This window comes from Budorcas taxicolor, chromosome 24 (genome assembly GCF_023091745.1).
Source record: "Budorcas taxicolor isolate Tak-1 chromosome 24, Takin1.1, whole genome shotgun sequence".
NCBI classification, from domain to species: domain Eukaryota; kingdom Metazoa; phylum Chordata; class Mammalia; order Artiodactyla; family Bovidae; genus Budorcas; species Budorcas taxicolor.
In genome coordinates this window covers 2,951,305-2,975,953 of record NC_068933.1, presented here as the reverse complement: position 1 = coordinate 2,975,953, position 24,649 = coordinate 2,951,305, and the positions used below count along the sequence as shown (strand labels likewise).

General features: G+C 40.0%; 1 protein-coding gene across 1 annotated transcript in view; it reads left to right on the top strand.

Moving 5' to 3' along the window:
• CSMD1 (CUB and Sushi multiple domains 1) overlaps window positions 1-24,649 on the top strand; it is a 1,658,099-nt gene that overhangs the window by 1,263,660 nt on the left and 369,790 nt on the right. The window contains exons 18-20 of the mRNA XM_052661250.1: window positions 8,212-8,400; window positions 22,220-22,336; window positions 24,286-24,501. Coding sequence (XP_052517210.1) covers window positions 8,212-8,400; window positions 22,220-22,336; window positions 24,286-24,501 — 522 coding nt within the window. The remainder of the gene's footprint in view (window positions 1-8,211; window positions 8,401-22,219; window positions 22,337-24,285; window positions 24,502-24,649) is intronic.

The window sequence follows — 24,649 nt, the reverse complement described above, 5'->3', positions numbered from 1 at the left end:
CGGACAGGAAAGCTTGTCATGCTGAAATCCATGGGGTTGCAGAGTCGGACATGATGAATGACTGAACTGAACTTTTCATCATTGATCAGCTAACATGCATTCTCCCCTCCCAATCCCACACATTTTTAGAAAGATAGGTGGGCCTTTGGATGTAGATTTGGGTGAAACTTAGGAGAATGAACAGTTTTAGGTACTGATGAACACTTGGATATAATTTACTGTCTTCACTCTCTTTTGTGTACCAGTTTGACAGAGATTCTTCATCTTAGGGAATTCTTCTGTTACCCTTCAGCTACAAAATCAATCAGCCAGTATTATGGATCCACTGTGTTCAGGCCATGCTCTGTACAAACACTGATGTGTTGTGAAACCTCCTAATCACTGCCTTAGAAAAGGAAAGCATGTGTGGAAAGTGAAAGTGTAAGTGTAGAAAGTAAAAGTGTGTAGAAAGTCAGTATGCTTGTAGAAAGTGAATGTGTCTGTGTTTGTTTAATGTGGTTGTGAGTTCAGAATGAATGTACATGTAGAAAGTGAAAGTGTGTGTAGAAAGTGAAAGTGTGTTTGTGTAGACAGTGAAAGTGTGGGTAGTAAATGTGTATGAGTGTAGAAAGTTAAAGTGTGTGTAGAAAGTGAAAGTGTATGAGTGTAGAAAGTGAACATGTGTGTTGAAAGAGAGTGTGTGTGTGTTTGTGTGAAAAGTAAATTGTGTGTGGAAATTGAATGTGTGTGTGTGTAAAAAGTGAATGTGTCTGTGTAGAAAGTGAATGTGTGTGTAGAAATGAATGTGTATATGTGTGAAGGTGTTGAAGGTGAATATGTGTGTGCAAAGTGAGTGTGGTAGTGTGGAAAGTGAAAGTGTATATAGAAAGTGAAAGTGTATGGACAGTCAATCTGTATGTAGAAAGTGAATGTGTGTGCATATATAAGTGAATGTGTCTGTGTGTGGAAAGTAAATGTGTGTGTAGAAAGTGAATAAGTGTGTATATGTGTTTAAAGTGAGTTTTTGTGGGTGAAGGTGAAGAATGTGAATGTGTGTGCGCAGCAGGTGAATGTGTGTGAGTGTAGAAAGTGAGTGTTTGTAAAAGGTAAATTTGTATATAAAATGAAAGTATGTGTAGAAACTGAATGTGTGTAGAAAGTGAAAATGTGTGCATGGTGAAAGTGTGTGTAGAGAGTGAAACTTTGTGTATAGAGTGAACGAGTGAAGAAAGTGAAAGTGCATGGGTGTAGAAGGTGAAAGTGTGTGATTGTAGAAAGTAGAAGTGTGTGTATAGAAACTGAGTTTGTGTGTGTAGAAAGTGTATGTGACTGTGTGTGTAGAAATGAATGTGTATGTGTGTGTGTAGAAATAAATGTGTGTGTTGTTGAAAGTGAATGGGTATGTGTACAATGTGAGTGTGTTGTAGAAAGTGAATGTGTGTAGATAGTGAATATCTGTGTAGAACGTGTATTTCTGTGTGTTCATAGAATGAGAATGTTTGTGAGTGTAGTATGTAATTGTGTGTGTGTAAATGTGAATATGTGTGTGTGTAGAAAGTGAGTGGATAGAAAGTGAAGTGTGTGTAGAAAGTGAAAGTGTGTGGGAACTGAATGTGTGTAAAAAGGGAAACTGTCTGTAGAAAGTGAAAGTGTGTGGACAGTGAATGTGTATGGAAGGTGAAGTTGTGTGTTGAAAGGGAATGTGTGTGTAGGAAGTGAATCTGTATATGTGTGAAACTGGAAGTGTGTGTGTGTGTGTGTGTGTGTGTAGAATGTGAATGTGTAGAAATGAATCAGTGTGTGGAAAGTGAAAGTGCATTGTAGAAAATGAAAGAGTGTGTGCATAGAAAGTGAATGTTTGTGTGTAGAAACCAATTTTAGGTTTAGAAATGAATGTGTATGTGTGTGTGGAAAGTGAAAGTGTATGTAGTAAGTTAAAGCGTAGGAGTGTGGAAAGTGAAAGTGTGTCTGTAGAAAGTGTGTGTGGAAAGAAAATGTGTAGAAAGCAAAAGTTTATAGAAAAGGAATGTATGTGTGTGTAGAAAGTGAATGTGTGTTTTCTGTGTAGAAAGTGATTGTGTGTAGATAGTGAATGTGTATGTTTTGAAACTGTATGTCTGTGTGAGTATAAAATGAGAATGTGAGTGTAGACTGTAATGTGTGTGTAGAAAGTGAAAATGGTTGTGTAAAAATATGTATATCTAGAATGTGAATGTGTGTGTAGAAAGTGAATACATGTCTGTGTGTGGGAAGTGGATGTGTGTGTAAAAAGTGAATGTGTATGTTTGAAGTGTGGAGATATGTGGAGAAAGTGAAAGGGTGTGTAAAAAGAGAAACTGTAGAAAGTGAAAGGGTATCAAATGTGAAACCAAGTGTAGAAAGTGAATGTGTATAGGTGCTGAATGTGTGTGTGTAGAAAGCATGTGTATGTATGGCTGTAGAATGAGAATGTTTGTGAGTGTAGAATGCACAATATGTGTTTGTAGAAAGTGAAAGTCTGTGTGTAGAAAGTGAATGTTTAAATAGAAAGTGAATATGTGTTTGTAGAATGTGAATATGTATGTGCATAGAAAGTGAAAGTGTGTGTATGGAAAGTGAGTGTATGGGTGTAGAAAGTGAAAGTGTGTGTGTGCAGAATGAAATTATATGTGTGTAGAAATGAATGTGTATGTGTGTGTAGAAGGTGAATGTGTGTGTAGAGTTAATGAATGTGTGTAGAAAGTAAAAGTGTAGGTGAGAATAGACAGTGAAAGTGTATGTAGAAAGTGAACAAGTGTGTTGTGTGTAGGTAGTGAATGTGTGTAGTGAGTGTGTATGTATAGAAAGTCTATGTGTGGATATAGGGTGAGAATGTTTGTGTAATGTAAAATTTATGTGCGGAAAATGAAAGTATGTGTAAAAAGTGAAAGTGTGCCTGTAAAAAGGGAAAGTATGTGAGTGGGAGTGAAAGTTTGTGTGTAGAAAGTAGTTATGTTTGTGTATAAAGTGAATATGTGTGTAGAAACTGAATATGTGTCTGTGCTGGGAGTGAAGATGTATGAGTGTAAAACATAAACGTGTGAGTTTAGAAAGTGCATGTTTGTGTTGGAAGTAAAAATGTATAAAAAGTGAAAGTGTATTGTGTAGAAATGAAGCTGTGAGTATAGAAAGTGAAAGTGTGTGTATAAGTGATTTGTGTTGGTGTAGAATGTGAATGTGTGTGTGTGTAGCAAATGAAACTGTATGTGTATAAGGACTGAAAAAAAGTGTGTAGAAAGTACCTGTATGTGCAGAAAGTGAATGTGTGTGTGTGTAGAAAGTGAAAGCTTATGAGTGTTAAATGTGAAAGTGTGTGTAGAAAGTGAATTGTAGAAAGCAAAACTGCATGTGTGGAAAATGAATATTTTCTGTGTGTAGGAAGTGAATGTCTGTGTGTTATGTGAATGTGTGTGAGTTTAAAATGTGAATAAATGTGTAGAAAGTGAAAGTGAATACGCATAAATTGAAAGTGTGTTTGTGTGGAAAGTGAAAGTGTGTGTAGAGAAAGAAGATGTGAGTGTACAGGGTGAAAGTGTGTGTAGAAAGCGAAGGTGTGTGTGTATAGAAAGTGAATGTGTGAGTGTGTGTGTAGAAACTGAATGTATACATGTACAGAAATGAATGTGTATGTGTGTGTAGCAGGGGAATGTGTGTGTAGAGTCAATGTGAGTATGTAGAAAGTGAAAGTGTACCTAGAAAGTGAATGTGTGTGTTGTGTCTTAAAAGTGAATGTGTGTAGATAATGAATGTGTGTGTAGAGTATGTATGTGTGTGTTTAGAAAGTTTATGCCTGTGCTGGTGTGGAATGAGACTGTCAGTGCATTAATGTGAAATGTTTGTGTAGAAAGTGAATGAGTCTGTAGAAAGTGAAAGTGTGTCTGTAGAAATTAAAGGTGTGTGGAAAGTGAGTGTGTGAGTGTAGAAAATGAAAGTGTGGCTGTAGAAAGTGAGTGTGTGTTTGCATAGAAAGTGATTGAAAGAGACATGCGTACTCCAATATTCATCACAGCACTGTTTACAATAGCCAGGGCATGGAAGCAACCTAGATGTCCATCAGCAGACAAACGGACAAGAAAGCTGTGGTACATATACACAATTGAGTATTACCCAGCCATTTAAAAGAATACATATGAATCAGTTCTAATGAGGTGGATGAAACCGGAGCCTGTTATACAGAGTGAAGTAAGCCAGAAAGAAAAACACCAGTACAGTATACTAACGCATATATATTGAATTTAGAAAGATGGTAATGATAACCCTGTATGCAAGACAGCAAAAGAGACACATGTATAGGACAGTCTTTTGGACTCTGTGGGAGAGGGCAAGGGTGGGATGATCTGGAAGAATCGCATTGAAACATGTATATTATCATATGTGAACTAGATCACCAGCCCAGGTTTGATGCATGAGACAGGGTGCTCAGAGCTGGTGCACTGGGATGACCCTGAGGGATGGGATGGGGAGGAACGTGGGAGGGGGGTTCAGGATGGGGAACACATATACACCCATGGCTGATTCATGTCAATGTATGGAAAAACCCACTACAATATTGTAAAGTAATTAGCCTCCAATTAAAATAAATTAATTGATTTTTTAAAAAGAAAGTGAATGTGCATAGAAAGAGAATATGTGTCTGTGTAGGAAGTGAATGTGTGTAAAAAATGAACATGTGTGGGTTTAGAATGTGCATGTATGTGTAGAAAGTGAAAATATGCAGAAAGTGAAAGTATGTTTGTGTAGAAACTGAAAGTGTGTTCATGTGGGAAGTATGTGTGTGGAAAGTGAGTTGTGTTTGTGTAGAAAGTGAATGTGTGTGGAAAGTTAAAGTGTGCTTGTGTAGAAAGTGAGTTGTGTTTGTATGGAAAGTGAATGTGTGTTGAAAGTAAGTGTGTGCATGTGTAGAAAGTGAGTATGTGCATTTGTAGAAGGTGAATGTGTGCATGAAGAAAATGAATGTGTATGTGTAGATAGTAAATGTGTGTGTAAAAGTTAATTTGTGTATAGAAAGTAAATGTGTGTTTGTCAGTAGAAAGTGTATTGTGTGTGTGTGTAGAAACTGTGTGTGTGTGAAATATGAATGTTTGTGGGTGGAAATTTAAGTGTCTTTAGAAAGTGAAACTGCATTACTGTAGAAAGTAAAAGTGTGTGTAGAAAGCTAGTATGTGTGTGTAGGAAGTGGATGCATGTAGAAAGTGAATGTGTGTGTGTGTGTAGAAATAAATGTGCGTGTGTGTGTAGAAAGTGAATGTAAGTTTGTAGAAAGAGAAAGTGTTTTAGAAAGTGAGTGTGTGGAAAGTGAACGTATGTGTCTGTGTAGAAAGTGAATGCATGTGTGTGTAGTATGTGATTGTGTGTGTATAGAAAGTGAAGGTATGTATAAAAAGTGAATGTGTGTACAGAAAGTTAATATGTGTGTAGAAAATGAGAGTGTATTTGTGTAGAAATTGAGAGTGTGTCTGTAGAAATTGAAAGTGTATAGGAAGTGAAAGTGTGTGACTGTGAAAAGTGAGGGGGTGTGTGTAGAAAGTGTGTGTGTTTGTGTAGGAAGTGGATGTGTATGTGCAAAAAGTGAATATGTATGAATTTAGAATGTGAGTGCATGTGTAAAAAGTGAATGTGTGTGTAGAAAGTGAAAATGTGTGCAGAAAGTGAGTTGTGTATGTAGAAAGTGTGTGTTTACAAAGTGAATGTGTATAGAAAGGAAATGTGTGTATGCATAGAAAGTGAATGTGTGTGTATAAAGTGAGTGTGTGTGTTTGTGTAGGAAGTGTGTGTTTGTGTAGAAAGTAAATGCATGTGTAGAAAGTGTCTGTGTGTGTAGAAAGTGAATGTGTGTATGTAGAATCTAAGTTATGCAAGTGTGTAGAATGTGAATGTGTGTGTAGAAAGTCAATGTCTTTGTGTAGAAAGTGAATGTATGTGTAGAAAGTGAATGTGCATAGAAATTGAATGTGTGTGTAGAAAATGAGTGTGTAGAAAGTGAATGTGTGTTATAAAAAGTGAGTGTGTGTGTGCTGAAAATGAAAGTGTGTAGAAAATGAAAGTGTGTGTTTACAAAGTGAATTATATGTGTTTAGAAAATGAATGTGTGGGTAGAAACCAAATGTGTGTGTTTGTGTAAAAAGTGAATGTGTGTGTAGAAAATGAAAGAGTGTGTAAAAGTGAGTGTGTATATAGGGAGTGTGTGTTCGTGTAGAAAGTGAATGGATGTGTGTAGCAAGTGAATGCATATGTAAAAAGTGTGTGTGTATGTGAAAAGTGAATGTAGGTGTGTGTAGAATGTGTGTGTGTGTAGAAAATGAATGTGTGCATGTATGTGTGCAAAAAGTGAATGTGTGTGTGTGTAGAATATGAATGTGTGTGTGCACACACTGAGAGAGAGGAGCCAGGTGGGTGACGGGTCTTGGGGCACATGCTGGCCATCTCCTGTTGGTGTATTTGCAGCTCAGGCAGGGGTGTGAAATGTGTGCGTTTGCTGCCATACTTGGCAATAAGTCATGACAATAATATCCTGTTGCTAAGATGAGAGGCATAGGTTAGAGGATTTTAGTTAGAATGACTAATTTTTAAGAAAAAAATTCTTGGAATAATGCTGCTGTATATTTTTTTTTCCACTTCTTTTTCTTTTCATTGTTTCACTTATTTTTCCTTTGGTACATTTCACTGTACTAGTCCTCTCTGCTGTCTGTTAACCAGAGGGGTAAAGAGCACAGACTTACAAAGTGCAAAGTTTGTTCATCCTGCCAATTCTGAAACCAGATGCGAGTTCTAAGGGTTCCTGTAATGTCCCTCAGGTTTGGTAATTCAGCAAAAGGTCTCAATGAAAGTGCCCTCCCTGCTTGTGTTTCTCCACCTGTTGGATCACATGGTGGTGCTTTAAGGAAACCGCATCACTTATTTATCTAAGAAACGCACTCCTTGGTGGCAGTGTGTATTTGACTGAATAAGGGAGGATATATTCATAAGATAAGTCACTCAAACTTTGGTAAAATATATGTGATGATCAGAAACATCCCAAATATCATTTTAGGAGACTAAATGATCTGAATACTGGTAATAATTTAAGAGTTTTCACTAATACTTTGTCATAATTGCAATATTTTGAATCTTATTGAGAGAGTTATAGCAACAGCAAGTCTTTTTTTAATAATTTTATTTATTTACTTGTTTTTGGCTATGCTGGGTCTTCCTCAGGCTTCCTCTAGTTGCAGCAAGCAGGGGCTACTTGCTAGTTGCAGCGTGCAGGCTTCTCACTGTGGTGACCGCTCGTATTGCAGAGCCCAGGTTGCAGAGCCTTGAGGCTTCAGCTGCTGTGGCTCCCGTGCTCTAGGGCTCGGGCCCAGTAGTTGTGGCCATGGGCTTGGCTGTCCCGCAGCATGTGGGATCGTCCCAGATCAGGGTTTGAACCCATGTCTCCTGTGTTGGCAGGTAGATTCTTTACCACTGACCCACCAGGGAAATCCATAAGTCTATTTTTTTTTAATCCCTTTGAATTTCTAAACATTGCAATGATATTCTCTTCCCTTACTCTTTTTTCCTCATCCTTTAAAATGTATTATTCTAGAAATAAAGAGGAATGTTAGAGACAGAGCAAAGAAACTCTTGAAGTGATGTAATCATCATTACTTGACTTTATATAGCACTTTATGTTTTAACATCTTTTACCATAGGCTAATTTTATAGCCATCTTGAAAGTGGCTGACTTAAGTGCAAATTTGAAAAAATAAAGTATGGATTTGTGGAATGCAATTTTAGAAAATCAGCCTCAGTGCAGTTTTAATTCGCCTGATGTGTGTATGAGCTTGGGTGAATGTATGCAAAAATATGAAAGTTGAAGTATGATTGCCAAAATCTACTGGTATATCAAATATGAGAAGGAGGAGAGATAAGAGACAGAAAACAGACTTAGACTTTGTTTAGTACAGTTGATTGATTTTCAGATGAAGAGAAATTCAGGGAGGTCAGCAAATTATTCAAGATTTTACTCCCTAGCTACTACCTGTTATTAATGTAACAGAATACACCTATCTACAGAAAAAGCAAATATTTGAAAATGTATTTGTCTTCACGTGAATGAGTTACTGGATTTATTTCCATAATTTTCCAGGTCTGATCACGTCTAGGAATATTTTGTATGTATTATGGCACAGATACTGACTATCTTTTCTATAACCCAGGAAGGTCCCCATATGATGATTTTCCCTGTGTGTCCAGGTGTGACTCTGGAGTCTGACTCCTGCCTTGATCCTGGGATCCCCGTGAACGGGCATCGACACGGCAGTCACTTTGGCATCCGGTCCACAGTGACCTTCAGCTGTGACCCGGGCTACACGCTGAGTGACGACGAGCCCCTGGTCTGTGAGCGGAACCACCAGTGGAACCACGCGTTGCCCAGCTGTGACGGTAGGTGGAGCGCAAAGGAGCAGCGAACCAGGAAGACGTGCGCAGAAATTATTTAAACGGTTTGGGTGGTGAGCATTTTATGGGTTGGTTCAGGGTGTGACTGAAACGGGACTTCTGTTTGAACGTTCTTAGACCTTAAAAACATGGCTGTTTAGCGCTTGAAGTTTACCTAGAATCTTCTCTATGAGGTAGAGCTTCTATTTATAGAATGAAGTTCTATACACAGCAAGCATATTGTATAAGATCAAGCCCACAGATCAGTAGATGAATGTGACCAGCAACCCAGGAGTCCTGCCTCATCCCAGTCACTGCTCCCACAAGGGCTACAGTTCCCTTGTCTCTAAAGATTCTATGTGGAGGAAGTCATACAGGATGTTTCTTTGCTATTTCCAGCTTCTTTCACTCAGTCATACACTGTGACATCCAGGGCAAAGCATTTAACTGCTCCTCCTCCATTCTTTTCATCTATGTTTCCCTGTATAAACCACTGTTGTTTATTCCATGATACTTTGTATGAGCATTTGAGTTATTTTGAGCTCCTTTTCCTGCTTGTTTGGCTAAGAGTACACCCTCCTCCATGAATAATTTGTTTCTTTCCTCCTATTTATATTGGGTAACATACCTTTTTCTTATAGAATAATAAGCCTTGCTTATGTATATGGGGACCTCTCTTTTGTTGAATCCATGTATTGTGAATGCTTTCTCTCATTCTGTCTCTGTCCTCCTCCTCTTCTTGGTTATTTTTTGAAGAATAGCATGTTTTCATTTGAAAATAATCTACTTGTTCAATGCATTCATTTGTGATTGGTGCTTTACAGATAGTGTTTAAGAAGGCTTACTACCCTCAAGTTATAAAGATATTCTGTTGTTTTCTTCTGAAAACCTTTAAAATTTTAAACAGCTTTATTGAGGTATAATTAAAATATTATAAACTGCTTGTTTAATGTGAAAATTTTACTATGTTCTGAGACACCTATACATATATGAAACCATCACCATGATTAAGGATGTGTTCATCACCCTGAAAGCAAATGCTAGTTGTTGTTTTTTTTTTTTAATGTCAAATATATACTTTAAACCCATCTAATATATTTGGCAGATGCGATGTAGTGTCTAGATCCATTTATTAATAAGATTGTACTGCCTGTTCTCTGATGTGTGGTCTGTTTTGTCACATAGGTGTCTACATATGCATGAGCCATTGCCTTTGTCCTTGTGTTGTTATTCGTTCACCGAGTCATGTCCATCTCTTTGAGACCCCATGGACTGTGGCATGCCAGGCTTCCCTGTCCTTTACTGTGTCTCAGAATTTGCTCAACTCATGTTTATTGAATCAGTGATGCCATCCAACCATCTTGTCCTCTGTTGCCCCCTTCTCCTCTTGCCTTCAGTCTCTCCCAGGATCAGGGTTTTGCCAATAAGTTGGAACCAAAGTATTGGAGCTTTGGCTTCAGCATCAGTCCTTCCAGTAAATATTCAGGGTTGATTTCATTTAGGATTGACTGGTTTGATCTCCTTGCAGTCCGAGGAACTCAAGAGTCTCCTCCAGCACCAAAATTCAAAAGCATTAATTCTTTAGCATTGAAACTTCTTTATGGTCCAACTCTCACATTCATACGTGACTACTGGATAAACAATAGCTTTCACTGTAAGGAACTTTGTAGGCAAACTCATCAGTTTTATAATACACTATCTAGGTGTGTCATAGCTTTTCTTTCAAGGAACTTTAATTTCCTGGCTGTGGTCACCATCTGCAGTGATTTTGTAGCCAAAGAAAAGAAAATTGGCCATTTTTCCACTTTTTCTCCTTTTATTTGCCATGAAGTGATGGGACCAGATGCCATGATCTTAGTTTCATGAATGCTGAGGTTTAAGCCAGCTTTTTCACTCTCCTCTTTCACCTTCATCAAGAGGCTTTTTAGTTCCTCTTCACTTTCTGCTGTTAGGGTGGTATCATCTGCATGTCTAAGATGGTTGATATTTCTCCTGGCAATCTTGATTTAAGCTTGTGATTCATCCAGCCCAGCATTTGCATGGTGAACTTTGCATATAAGTTACACGAGCAGGGTAACAATATACAGCCTTGACGTACTTCTTTCCCAATTTTGAAACAGTCTTTTGTTCCATGTCTCATTGTTGCTTATTTTTTGATTTATTTATTTTTAATTGACGGTTAATTACTTCACAGAATTTTGTTGTTTTCTGTCAGACATCAATAAGAATCAGCCATAGAAACACCCATGTACCCTCTCTCCCAAAACTCCCTCCCACCTCCTTCCCCATCCCACCCTTCTAGAATTTTGCAGAGGCCCTATTTGTGTTCCCTGAGTCATAGAGCAAATTCCCATTGGCTATCTATTTTACACATGGTAAAGTTTCCATGTTACTCTCTCCATATATATCACCCTCTCCCTCCTCCTCTCTCTCCATTTCCATAGGTCTTTTTTCAGTCTTTTTCTCCATTGCTGTTCTGCAAACAAATTCATCAGTACCATCTTTCTAGATCCCATATATATGTGTCAGTATACACCATGTATATTTATCTCTCTGACTTACTTCACTCTGTATAATAGGCTCTCGTTTCAGCTACCTCATTAGAACTGACTCAAATGTGTTCCTTTTTATGGTTGAGTAATATTCCACTGTATATATGTACCACAGCTTTTCTGAGGAGTCTCCATACTGTCTTCCATTGTAGTTGTATCAATGTAAGAGGATTCCCTTTCTCCACACCCTCTCCAGCGTTTATTGTTCGTAGACTTTTCGATGATGACCATTCTGACTTGTGTGAGGTAGTATCTTACTGTAGTTTTGATTTGCATTTCTCTAATAATTAGCAATGTTGAACATTTTTTCACATGTTTGTTAGCCATCTGTATGTCTTCTTTGGAGAAATGTCTGTTTAGGGCTTTTCCCCACTTTTTTTATCGGGTTGTTTGTTTTTCTGTTATTGAGTTGTATGAGCTGCTTTTATATTTTGAAAATTGTTTCTTATCAGTTGTTTCCTTTGTGGTTATTTTCTCCCATTCTGAGGGTTATCTTTTTACCTTGTTTGTAGCTTCTTTTGCTGTGCAAAAGCTTTTAAGTTTAATTAGATCCCACTTGTTTATTTTTGCTTTTATTTCCATTAATATAGGAGGTGAATCATACAGGATCTTGCTTTAATTTATGTCATCAAGTATTCTGCCTATGTTTTTCTCTAAAAGTGTTATAGTTTCTGGTCTTACATTTAGGTCTTCAATCCATTTTGAGTTTATCTTTATGTATGAATTTAGGAAATATTCTAATTTCATTATTTTACACATAGCTATTTAGTTTTCCCAGCACCACTTATTGAAGAGCATACAGGTTTCTCAGAGGACAGATAAGTTGGCTTGGGATTCCCATCTTTTTAAGAATTTTCCACAGTTTATTGTGATCCACACAGTCAAAGGCTTTAAGCACAGTCAGTGAAGCAGTTTGTCCATTAAGAAATTTTACTTTTTAATTCTTAGAAAACTTTCTAAAGAAATCTAGAGACAATAAATGAAAAACTGACATTTCACTATATACAAATTAAAAGTTCCATTAATTATTTTTATTTTTAAAATTTATTTATTTTAATTGGAGGCTAATTACTTTGCAATATTGTAGTGTTTTTCTTCCATACATTGAAATGAATCAGCCGTGGGTGTACATGTGTCCCCATCCTGAACCCCCTCCCAGCTCCCTCCCCATTCTATCCCTCAGGGTTGTCCCAGTGCACTGGCTTTGAGTGCCCTGTTTCATGCATCAAAAAGTTCCATTAAAATTTTTTAAAGGTAAAAGAAAATGGTCAGATTAGAGAAAGTAATTGCACTGTCTGTGTAATATGATTTTAAAGGACTTTTTCCAATAAACAAATGAAGGAAAATAAACAGCACAAATAAACCAATAGATCTGTGAGGGAAACAAACGCATTGATGACTCCCAGAAGTGCACAAAGGCCAATAAATGGTGTAAGCCATTTTGACCAGGAATCAGGAAACTGCAAGTACAACACAGTAATTTACCTCCCTTGTTGGATTTGCAAAACGAAGTGGAAAGTTCATATTATTTGGATTCGTTGGGATTAGGAATCTGCATGTTAATTTTGCATTATTACTGGGAAATGTAAATAATATAGTTTCTTGGGAGAAAAAAAACAACTCATAGTGTATCATGTGTGTGAGCACATACTTGTAGGTAACAACAGACAACCTCACAGTGTATGCACAGGAAATGCCTGGAAATACACAACCTAAAGTTATAGCTACAATTATACATTTATAATCTAAAATTATAACTGAAAGGAAAATTTCTTCCCTATTTGGGATGTTAGTAGGCTATCAGGGAGGGTGAAGAAAGACTTTTTAGCTCTTCATTTTATGGGGTTATTTGAAATTTTGTTGCCATGTTTTATTTTTGTATTAGAACTCTAGTAATAAAGTAAATAAAATTCATGTTTATGACTACTAGTGTCAGAAAGATACTAGCTACTGTACTAATTAAAAATTTGTAAAACTTGAGTATGACCTAAATACTGTACCAAAATATTCACTCCTTATTTGGAGTCTTTACTAACAACAATTTTACTAAGCACAATAAGGGCCTAACCCTTAAAAGACTTCCATGTTATTCACACATAAATGAATATCAATCGATATATTTTATTATATCACCTAATCCAAAATTTGTAAGTTAATCATATGCATAATTTTATTGAAATGTTTACATGGTATAAAAATTCATGGCTCTATTGAATGTCACTGTGCAGCTTTAATTATTTCATGGGCTAGAGCTACAAGTGGAATCTAGAAATGAGACTTGTACAGGCTGCTCTCTTTTGTACACGTGCTTTTAAGGCAGGCCGATTGAGCGTCTGCTCCAGTGGGGCTTCTTGAGTTGTTTCAACTGTAGATTTCCCAGTGTGAGCTGGAGACACTGACAGCGTGCGGTCCCCTGATCATGATTCCACCGCTGGGTGGGGGTGGAGGATGGCGCTAGTCCAACGCAGCAGACAGCCCAGTCATCAGATCAGCTGTTTAACAGATTCTCGATCTGGTGAAGAAAACTGACATATGAAAATGACAGATTTATCCTGACCCACCTGAAACCTGTCATTTTGAATGGACTCTTCTCAAAGGAGAACAATATGCAGAAGTTGTTGTTGACTTGATGTTGGCAACTTGCTTTGTTTAAACGTTTTAGTATCTATCCAAGGCTATTTTCCATTTCTATCCAGTCATCCTCATCCTGCAAGACCAGGTTGCACTCCACCTTCACCGGAATTCTTCTGCATTTGCTCCAGGTCACTAGCACGACTAGCTTTTCTGACATCCATTTCTCCCGTAGTTCTAAAAGTCTAACTTTTGCACTTATAATCCAGTCAATCAAATGGTATATATTTCTAGTCCACTTGAATTGCTATAACAAAATGCTGCCAATTGTGTGGCTTATAAACTACAGAAGTTATCTTTCACTATTCTGGATGATGACTCTTTGAGATGAGGGTGCTGCTAGCATGGCTGAGTTCTTACAGGGCCCTATATTGAGGTGTAGACAGCAGTCTTCCCACTGAGTAATCTCATGGTGGAAAGGATGAGGGAGCACTCTGGGGCCTCTTTTATCAGGGTTCCAATCCCAGTAATGAGACCTCAGCCCTCGTGGGGCTTCTCTGGTGGCTCAATGGTAAAGAATCTGGTTGCCAGTGCAGGTGATGTGGTTTTGATTCCTGGGTCAGGAAGATCCCCTGGAGAAGAAAATGGCTACCGACTCCAGTATACTTGCCTGGGAAATCCCATGGACAGAGAAGCCTGGCGGGCTACAGTCTATGAGGTCGCAAAGATTCGAACACAACTGAGCAACTGAATCACCACCACAACCATCACCAGCAGCTCTCATAACTGGATCATATCAGAGGCTGCACCCTTGAATCCATCACCTCAGACCTTAGGATCTCAACATGAGTGTTAGGGATGCAAGCATTCAGACTGTAGTGTTTACGTATTCACATTTAATCATTTAATACAGTCTCCCCTAGGAAGTAGCAGCTGAAGAAGAACTTATCTAAAATAGAACCCTGGGATGGGAATCCAGTGCTGAGTAGAATTTCTCAAAATCTAATACACGAAGATGTGTTCTAGGCAGAGGAAATGAGCAAGCTCACATGAATTGATCAGCATGGAACTTTCTGCAAATTCCTGGAGGTTCAGTGAAGAAGAGTGAGTGGAAAGAATGGAATGACCAGAAGGAAGTTTTCTAGAAATAGCATGGGCATAGATTGGAAAGGGGCTTGTGTGCTTTGCAAATATCTGAGATGCTATATATTTGCCTTCCATAGGAAATGATCAGGTGCATTAGACTTGTGCATTTTATCTATTATTGTCTCCCAATTTAAATTTATGTAAATTTGGAGTTTAAACTTTCTCAAGAGATTGGTAACATAAACTATTTGCTTATGATTCCCTGTAACGTGTCTCAGATAACAATACATTTATGATAAAGGTGATTAATAAATCTGCACACTTTAGGAGATTTTAGAGTTTGATATGAGGGTTTTAGTCTGTCATGGTTGACTGTTTTCATTTAACCTTAAGAATTATTTTGTTGCCTTTGCAAGTCATAAGCCATCTCTTAAACCCTATGGGTTTTTATTGTGACAAATAATACATCAATAGGATATTTACACTTTCAAGAATTCACAGTTCTCAGGAAGGAAAGAAGAAATCAGAATTAATTAGAATGTTTTATATCACCATGAAAAAAGGTAAACTCTATCAATATCTCTCACACCATATTAATAGCATTGCTGCATTTCATTTTTTTTCTATTTATGCTTTGGATACTCAGGTTTTGAAGAAGCAAAGTGAACATTGCAATAAATTGGCCCTCTTTTATTTGGTGAAAAACAAATATAAGAAATCTTTGGAAAAGTTTCCACATTTAATAAATATTTTTGTAAACTCTTTGTTCTTTCTGCAAGCATTTATTGAAAACCACTGATTTTATAGGCACACAGTTGGCAAGTTCATAATCTATTAGAATAGCGAGAAGAAAGACTTTATTTTTCAATCATCCAATGAAGTAAATGCTCTATTAGACACAGGACAAATGGTTGAAAATACAGAGATAAAAGAACTTGAAAGGCTTGGATGACACCTTTCATGATGCATCTTTAATAATGAGGTTGAGAGGAAAGAAAACACTGAAAGTGAAGAAGCAGTGAGAATCAGGCATAAAGTCATAAACATGGCTGGCAGGGGCTGAAGGAGAGAGGTTTATTTGCCAAGGGTGGGTGCTGATCAAAGGCAGTTCAAGGGCCGCTCAGGCTGGTCATGCGAGCATGGCCCCAATTCCATGGGTGAGAGATTTGAGACAACGTGTGCCGTTATCGAGGTGAAAGCCAGGACAAGGGCAAGGCCACCTCAACTGAACAGCTCTCATTTATCCATGACTTTTTTTTTTTTTTAAATCACAGTGTTCTGTAGAAGACTTCTTTTGAGGAAAGGATTTCCATATAAATGAATGAATGAACAAAAACAACCTCTGTCGGGCATGGGGAGTCCACAAATAACCTGAAATGAAAAGTAACCCCATTAAGTTTTTTGCTTTAAATAGAACTTTATTAACAGTTTAAAGCAAAAAAAAAAAAAAAAAAAGGAAATAATAGAAAAAGTAAAGAAACAGATCAGCCAGTATACTGTATGCTTTCATGTGCTAGTGTCTTCAATGAACAAGCAAGAGTTAGGAGGCAGAAGGTCAAGTGGACACAAACAAGGTGAAACACACCAGTTACAGAACTTTTCAGAAGTGAGAGGTGACAATGCAGGCAATGAGGGGAGAGTAGGGACCCACAGGTTTCATTCTGAAATGCTTAGCAGGCAATTGCCAGTTCAGCTGTGGTTTGAGAAAGAAGTGAAGGTTTTGTTTATTTTTAAAATTGGAATGTAGTTGCTTTACAATGTTGTGTAAGTTTCTGCTGTACAGCAACAGGATTCAGCTATAGGCACACATCTATCCCCTCTGTTTTGTGTTTCCTTCCCATTTTGGTCACCAGAGAGCACTGAGCAGTGTTCCCTGAGCTGTGCAGTAGGTTCTCACTAGTTGTCTATTTTATACATGGTATCAATAGTGTACAGGGCTTCCCAAGTGGCTGAGCGGTGAAGAATCTGCCTGCCAGTGCAGGAAATGTGGGTTTGATCCCTGGGTCGAGAAGATCTCCTGGAGAAGGAAATTGAAACCCACTCCAGTGTTCTTGCCTGGGAAATCCCATGGAGAGAGGAGCCTGGTGGGCTACAGTCCATGAGGTCACCAAAGAGTCAGACACTTGACTGAGCATGCCTGCAATAGTGTATATCAGAGTTTAAACTGTGAATCTGAAAGCTGTGAGGTTACAAGTTAGAGCTCAATTCAGTTCAGTCACTCAGTTATGTCTGACCCTTTGCCACCCCATGAATTACAGCACGCCAGGCCTCCCTGTCTATCATCAACTCCCAGAGTTCACCCAAACTCATGTCCATTGAGTCGGTGATGCCATCCAGCCATCTCATCCTCTGTCGTCCCCTTCTCCTCCTGCCCTCAATCTTTCCTAGCATCAGAGTCTTTTCAAATGCATCAGCTCTTCACATCAGGTGGCCGAAGTATTAGAGTTTCAGCTTCAGTTAGAGTTGGTGCCGTGGAAATAAATGGTATCTTCCAGGGAGCAAGTAGAATCCTCCATCACCTTTTCTTCCTCCCCCTCTTCCACTGTTACCTCCCATGTGGAAAATGACTAGCGCCTGTGATATAGTCTACATGCCTCAACTTATGCCTTCCTCCAATCTAGGCAGAGTAAGACATTCTAAAATAAAATTAGTGAAGGCAGGTTTCTGGTTCTTCGAAGCAATGACTGACTTGCTGGCAAACTTGAATTTCCTGGAAGATTTTGTGCATGGTCTGAGAAGATGAGAGAGACTGTGGGAATGACAGAAGCTGATGACCGAGAATCTGTAAGAGGAGGGTTTTACTTAAAAGACCAGCAGGAACCCAGTGACCTTGCGGTAAATCGGCAGCTACTGGCCTGTCACCGAGCAAACTGTTAACCCTGGGGGGACTGACTGTCTTGCCTCCATCCTTCCTTCACTTACTCAGTGTTCATGCCGTGGCCGCATGTCCATCACTTGTCCTGCTGTACTCTTGTCACCTCTCCTGCCTCTGAGAACCAGTTACGATTCTTGTTCTCATAATAAACCATGCTTGGCTATCTTTTTATTAATTTATCTGCCTTGCCCACCTGAAAGTAAGCTGGAAAAACAGGGACTTGTCTGTCTTATTCATAGGGACATCCCAGGTTTTAGTCTTTTTATCTACATCTGCATTCACAGAGTCGATGATCTCATCTTTCTACCCCTTGGCCAGACCTCTCTCATGGGACCCAGACTTGCATATCCAATTACAGCTCCAACCATTCTGCACGGATGTCTAGTAAGCATTGCCCCTGTGTGTCCAAAACTGAACTGCTTTACTTCCAAAACCTGGTTCTCCAAAAGTCCATTTTTCCCACTCAGCCTTCAGTTCAGTTCAGTCCAGTCGCTCAGTCGTGTCCGACTCTTTGCGACCCCATGAATTGCAGCACGCCAGGCCTCCCTGTTCATCACCATCTCCCAGAGTTCACTCAGACTCATGTCCATCGAGTCCGTGATGCCATCCAGCCATCTCATCCTCGGTCGTCCCCTTCTCCTCCTGCCCCAATCCCTCCCAGCATCAGAGTCTTTTCCAATGAGTCAACTCTTTGCATGAGGTGTCCGAAGTACTGGAGCTTCAGCTTTAGCATCATTCCTTCTAAAGAAATCCCAGGGCTGATCTCCTTCAGATGGACTGGTTGGATCTCCTTGCAGTCCAAGGGACTCTCAAGAGTTAGAACCTTATAATCATCCTACAATCTCCCTTTTCCTTCATGGCACCCACATCCCATTGACAAGGAATACTATCAGCTCTACCTTCAAAACATGGATGGGTTCTGACCACTTCCCACCAGATCTGTGCTGATGTTCTGTCCAGGGTCTTACCCATTTTGCTTTCTGCCACCCAACCCCCTTCTCACATAGCAGCCCAGCACCCAAACTAAAATCCAAGTGGGCCCACTTCATCCTCTGTGCAGGGCCCTTAGGTGGCCCTTCATCACACTCAGAGATGGGCCATGGCCTGGATGGGATCTGACCCCATCCAGGGGGTCAGGACTCTCTCCCTTGTGACCCAGGGCCCAGGACTCTCTCCCTTATCTCCCCACCCTCCCCACCAAATCTCCCCCCCCTGACCCCAGCAGACTTTTTATTTTCTTGGGCTCCAAAATCACTGTGGAAGGTGACTGTAGCCATGAAATTAAAAGATGATTGCTCCTTGGAAGAAAAGCTGTGATGAGTCTAGACAGCATATTAAAAAGCAGAGACATCACTTTGCCAACAAAGGTCTGTATACTTAAGATTATGGTTTTTCCAGTAGTCATGTATGGATGTGAGAGCTGGACCCTAAAGAAGGCTGAGCATTGAAGAACTGATGCTTTTGAATTGTGGTGCCAGAGAAGACTCCCAAGAGTTCCCTTGGGCTGCAAGGAGATCCAACCAGTCCATCCTAAAGGAAATCAACCCTGAAGATTCAGTGGAAGGACTGATGCTGAAGCTGAAGTGCCAATCCTTTGGCCACCTGATGCAAAGAGCTGACTCACTGGGAAAGACCCTGATGCTGGGAAAGATTGAGGGCAGGAGGAGAAGGGGACAACAGAGGACGAGATGGGTGGATGGCATCACTGACTCAATGGACATGAGTTTGAGGAAACTTCAGGAGATGGTGGAGGTCAGGGAAGCTTGGCATGCTGCATTCCATGGGGTCACAAGGTGTTGGGCATGACTGAGGGACTGAGCAACAACCAGCAGCCCACTCCCCACCTGGCAGCCCACTCTCGCTCTGGCCTTCATCCTGATGGTTTTGTCTTCAAGCAAGTTCTTCCTCAGATTATCAAGTACTTCCTTCTTCTGTCTCAAGTCTTTCTTCACAGGCCACCTCCTTAGTTAGGCCTTCCCCCTGACCCCGTTTATTCTCTCCCAAGCCTGTTCTTCCTTTCTGTACTTTCTTCCCTGACATGTGTCATCTTCTAACATTGAATATAATCAGTCATTCATATCATATTCTCTCTTCTTCAGCTGGAATGTGCACTCTGCCAGAGCAGAGATTTTTGTTTATTTTGCTCATAAATAGCAGGTACTCATTAACTGTTTTTTGAATAAATTAATGTTAAATGCTATGTTAATGTTACCTTTTTCATAATAAAATGAGTCAATGTAACTTTAAGATGTGAAAACTTCAGCCTGTTAAAATATTCTAGAACTATTTTCAAAAATTTATATTTTGCTGTCTTTTACCTAGATCTCAGTTTCCATATTCAAAGAAATTATCTGTTTCCTTAAAATAACATGCTGAGTGAGCATGATGAGAAATATCACTTTTTCTACAAATGAGCTCATTCTTTTCTGAGTGTTATTTATGGAACAGCTTTTACGTGATTCAGGACATTCATGTGACAGTGAGCCCTTGAACAGCATGGGGGTCAAGGGTCCAGAGGACCTGGAGACTGGGTCAGGGCTGAACCTGGTCCCTTGCCCTTCCCTCCAGCTCCCCTGGGCCAGTTTGATTCCTTGTTGGTTCAGCTCTTGCATTCCCAGGAAACCACGATAGGACTTAGGATAGAAAAGAAAAGATAAATATCCACTCTTCAATTGTTTGCAAAATTAGGTTTTATGAAGTTTATTCAAATTTTAAATGATTGATATCTTGCTCTTTCTCTTTTTATTTTTTTTTATAATTGATTATAAAATTTTAAAAATTAAAATTTAAAAAACATTTTAAAATTTTAATGTTATAATGTTGTGTTGGGTCCTGCCACATAGCAACATAAATCAGCCAAAATTATACATACGCCCTGTTCCTCCCTAGCCTCCCCTCACCCACCCCATGTCTCCAGGTTATCACAGAGTGTCAAACGGGGGTCCCTGTGCAACACACACCCAGTGTAAGATGGGTACCTTACACCTGATAGTGTACATATGCCGACGCTACTTTCTCCAGTCATCCCTCTGTCTCCCTCCCCACTGTGCCCACAAGTCCATTCTCTACGTCTGCGTCTCCATTCCTTCCCTGCAAATAGGTTCATCAATACCATTTTTCTGGATTCCAAGTATATATACATTGATATACTATATTTGTTTTTCTCTTTCTGACTTACTTCAATCTGTAGATTCATCCACCTTACCAGAACTGGCTCACATTTTATGGCAGAGTTGTACATATGTACTGCACCTTCTTTATCCATTCATCTGTTGATGAACACTTGCGTATTGTACATAGTGATGCTATGAAGATCTATTCATAGTGTCAACAGTTAATGTCTTGGGTATTTAATACATATGCTGCTAAGTCGCTTCAGTCGTGTCCGACTCTGTGCGACCCCATAGACGGCAGCCCACCAGGCTCCCCCGTCCCTGGGATTTTCCAGGCAAGAACACTGGAGTGGGTTGCCATTTCCTTCTCCGATGCATGAAAGTGAAAAGTAAAAGTGAAGTCGCTCAGTTGTGTCCGACTCTTAGCGACCCCATGGACTATAGCCTACCAGGCTCCTCCGTCCATGGGACTTTCCAGGCAAGAGTACTGGAGTGGGGTGCCATTGCCTTCTCCATTTAATACACATGGGACCCTGTAAATTGTGTTCTATGAAGCTGGTTGTTATAAACAGCTACCCTAAGAGATGGCTTTTATCACTGTGTTCAGTTTGAAGATAAGACAGATGTGCAGGTAGGGGATGAGCTACTTGCCAAAGACTGCAGAGTCAGAGACAGGTCAGCATCTGAACTCATCGCTTTCTGGCATCAAGGTCTGAGCACTGGAACCTCCACAGGACCCTGATTCCTAAACATGTCGACTTCCTCCCTCAAGTGATTATGTACAACTTTCTTTTCTTTCTTTCGAAAATGAGACTGAGACATATCGAACAAGACATGTGTTGTTGTAAAAGATTTAAATTCAGTGAAGTGCTGCTGAGAACGCTGGCAGCTCTAGAGGACTGGAATCTGCAAGATACAGAAATGTAGGTAGAGATGGAGAAGTTTGTCATAAGAAGTTGATTCACATGATTACAGAGGCTGTGAAGCCCTCAGATCTGTGGTCAGCCAGCTGGAGACCAAGGGGCCCCAAGGGTGTGAATTGCAGTCCAGAGGCCAGCGGCCTCAAGACTCAGAAGGAGCTGATGCTTCCGTTCAAGACTGAGAACAGGAAGGAAGCTGACGTCCCAGTGTGAAAGCCGCCGGGCAAGATGTGTTCTGTCTTGCTTACAAGACGCTCAGCCTTTTCGACCTCCTCAGGTCTCCGACCTGTTGGAAGAGGCCCACCCCCATCAGCGGAGGGCCACCTTCTATACTCAGTCCACCTGTTCCAGCATCACTTCACCCAAGAGCATCCTCACAGACGCACTCGGAATAAAGTCAGGTCAAACGGCTGTGCATCCTGTGACGCAGTCGAGCAGACACGTAGACGTCACCATCACAGGAGGGTTCCACTTCAGCTGCTATAGCCTACTCTGTGATGTCTTTCCAGATTTTGCACTACTTAGGTCTTTGAATATGAACTGACACATTGCAGGCAAAATAAAGTTTTTGTTTTGTTTTGTTTTTCCTAGTGGTGACCTTAAATATTCTTTTATTCCTTGTACAAATTAAATGCCGCTTTCAAAGTATTTTATTGTAGCAATCATTGTGAAACTTTAATACTAAAATTATATTTCTTATTATTTAAGCCCTCTGTGGAGGATACATCCATGGAAAGAGTGGAACAGTTCTTTCTCCTGGGTTTCCAGATTTTTACCCAAACTCTCTAAACTGTACATGGACCATTGAGGTGTCTCATGGAAAGGGTAAGAATATTACAGATTTCAAAAATATAAAATAATTAACTAGATGCAAACATGGGAACAAAAAATATTGATGTGTGAACAAGTAAGATGACTAATTTCCTCATATATGTTTCAATTACTAAGTGATTTTTAATAAGATTCTAGAAGAAAAATAATCTAAACTATTGGTACATTAAAGCAAAAGTTGATTCTTTATTTTATTCTCTGTTGATCAGATAATTTGAACAACTTTTTGCTTGTGAACATAAGCTTGAAAATCAGGTGCAATGCTAAAGAAAAGAGGCATGCATTATACAAAATGTGAATAACACTTAAATAAAAGGAGCTAAATGATTATCTAACTTCTCATTTCCATGATAAATCTAAGCCTCATTCTTGTACTTGCCATGTGTTCTGAGTCTGATGAGTATTATTACACAAAATGAGTAATTATATGTTAAGGAGAACTTGGCTTTGAAGGAAATTGAAAAAGAAAAAAAGAATAAGCAAGTTATGAGTGACCAGGGTTTTGTAATCATAAAAATAAGTATTTTTGTTAAAAAGATCTCTTCATGGTTAATTATATTCATTATGTACAGGAATTCAGACATAATGCTTTGTGAGTATAGCTACTAGGAGATCATATGCCCAAAGGGTGACATGAAACCAGGTTTTCACAACTCTCTACCCTCCCTTGTGCAAGTTTCTATATTAAACCTCCAAGCCTGGTGTTTCTAAAGGACGTGTTTACTATCAGTTGGGAAGTGGTCTGGTCCTTGTCTCTTTAGTCACAAATGCTCGCCCTGAGGGGCTGTGCAGAGTTCACTGAACCGCGCTGCTGAGTTTAGTTATGTATCTGTGTCAGAACCTGCATCCGTAGCTCTGCATTTCCCTGTGTCTAATCTGTATCTGTATCTATACCTATATACACCGAAACACTGGGTTTTGCTGTTTATTCCTTCTTCTCTCTTTTATTCCTAAAGCCATCCTCTCTCTGCCTGTTCTCTGTACTTTTCTTTCAAACTTCATAATTCAGATCGCATTTCAAGATTATATTTTGATTCAAGACTTTGATGCCCAGGAAGAATTCTTTCCCCAGTTATTGATTGTATCAATACCCCCTTACTCCCCTTTGCACTTTCTCTCCCTGTCTCTCTCTCCACCTGCCTCTCCCTCTCACCGACTCCACCTCTGTCTCCATCTCTGACTCTCTCTCTCTGTCTCTTTCTGTGTGTCTCTGTCTCTCTCTCTCTCTGTGTCTCTCTCTCTGTCTCTCTCTGTCTGTCTCTGTCTCTCTGTCTCTCTCACCAACTCCATCTCTGTCTCTCTGTCTCTCTCTCTCTCTGTCTGTCTCTCTATCTGTCTCCCTCTGTCTCTCTGTCTGTCTGTCTCTCTCTCTGTCTCTGTCTGTCTCTCTGTCTCTGTCTGTCTCTCTGTCTCTGTCTCTCTCTGTCTCTTTCTGTTTGTCTCTCTCTGTCTCTCTCTGTCTGTCTCTGTCTCTCTCTCTCTCTCTGTCTCCCCCTCACCAACTCCATCTCTGTCTCTGTCTCTGTCTATCTCTCTCTGTCTCTTTCTCTGTCTCTCTGTCTCCCCCTCACTGACTCCATCTCTGTCTCTCTCTGTCTCTCTCTGTCTCTCTGTCTCTCTCTCTGTCTCTCTCTGTCTCTGTCTCTCTGTCTCTCTCTGTCTCTCTCTGTCTCTGTCTCTCTGTCTCTCTCTCTGTCTCCCCCTCACCGACTCCATCTCTGTCTCTCTCTCTGTCTCTCTCTGTGTCTCTCTCTCTGTCTCTCTGTGTCTCTGTCTCTCTGTCTCTCTCTGTCTGTCTCTGTCTCTCTGTCTCTCTCTCTGTCTCCCCCTCACCGACTCCATCTCTGTCTCTCTGTCTCTCTCTCTCTCTGTCTCTCTCTGTCTGTCTCTGTCTCTCTCTCTCTCTCTGTCTCCCCCTCACCGACTCCGTCTCTGTCTCTCAGGAGTCCAGATGGTCTTCCACACCTTTCACCTGGAGAGCTCCCACGACTACCTGCTGATCACCGAGGACGGGAGCTTCTCGGAGCCGGTGGCCAGGCTCACGGGCTCGGTGCTGCCTCACACCATCAAGGCGGGTTTGTTTGGAAACTTCACAGCTCAGCTTCGGTTTATATCAGACTTTTCCATTTCCTATGAGGGCTTCAACATCACGTTTTCAGGTATGTCAGTGTCTTATCTTCTCGGGCAGTATTTCTACCATTGTGTGAGCACGCACACGTGTGTGTGTGTGTGTGTGTGTGTGTGTGTGTGTGTTTACAGGTAAACAGCTGACCAGTGGGAAGACCTCGTTGGTGTGGAGGAGATGAG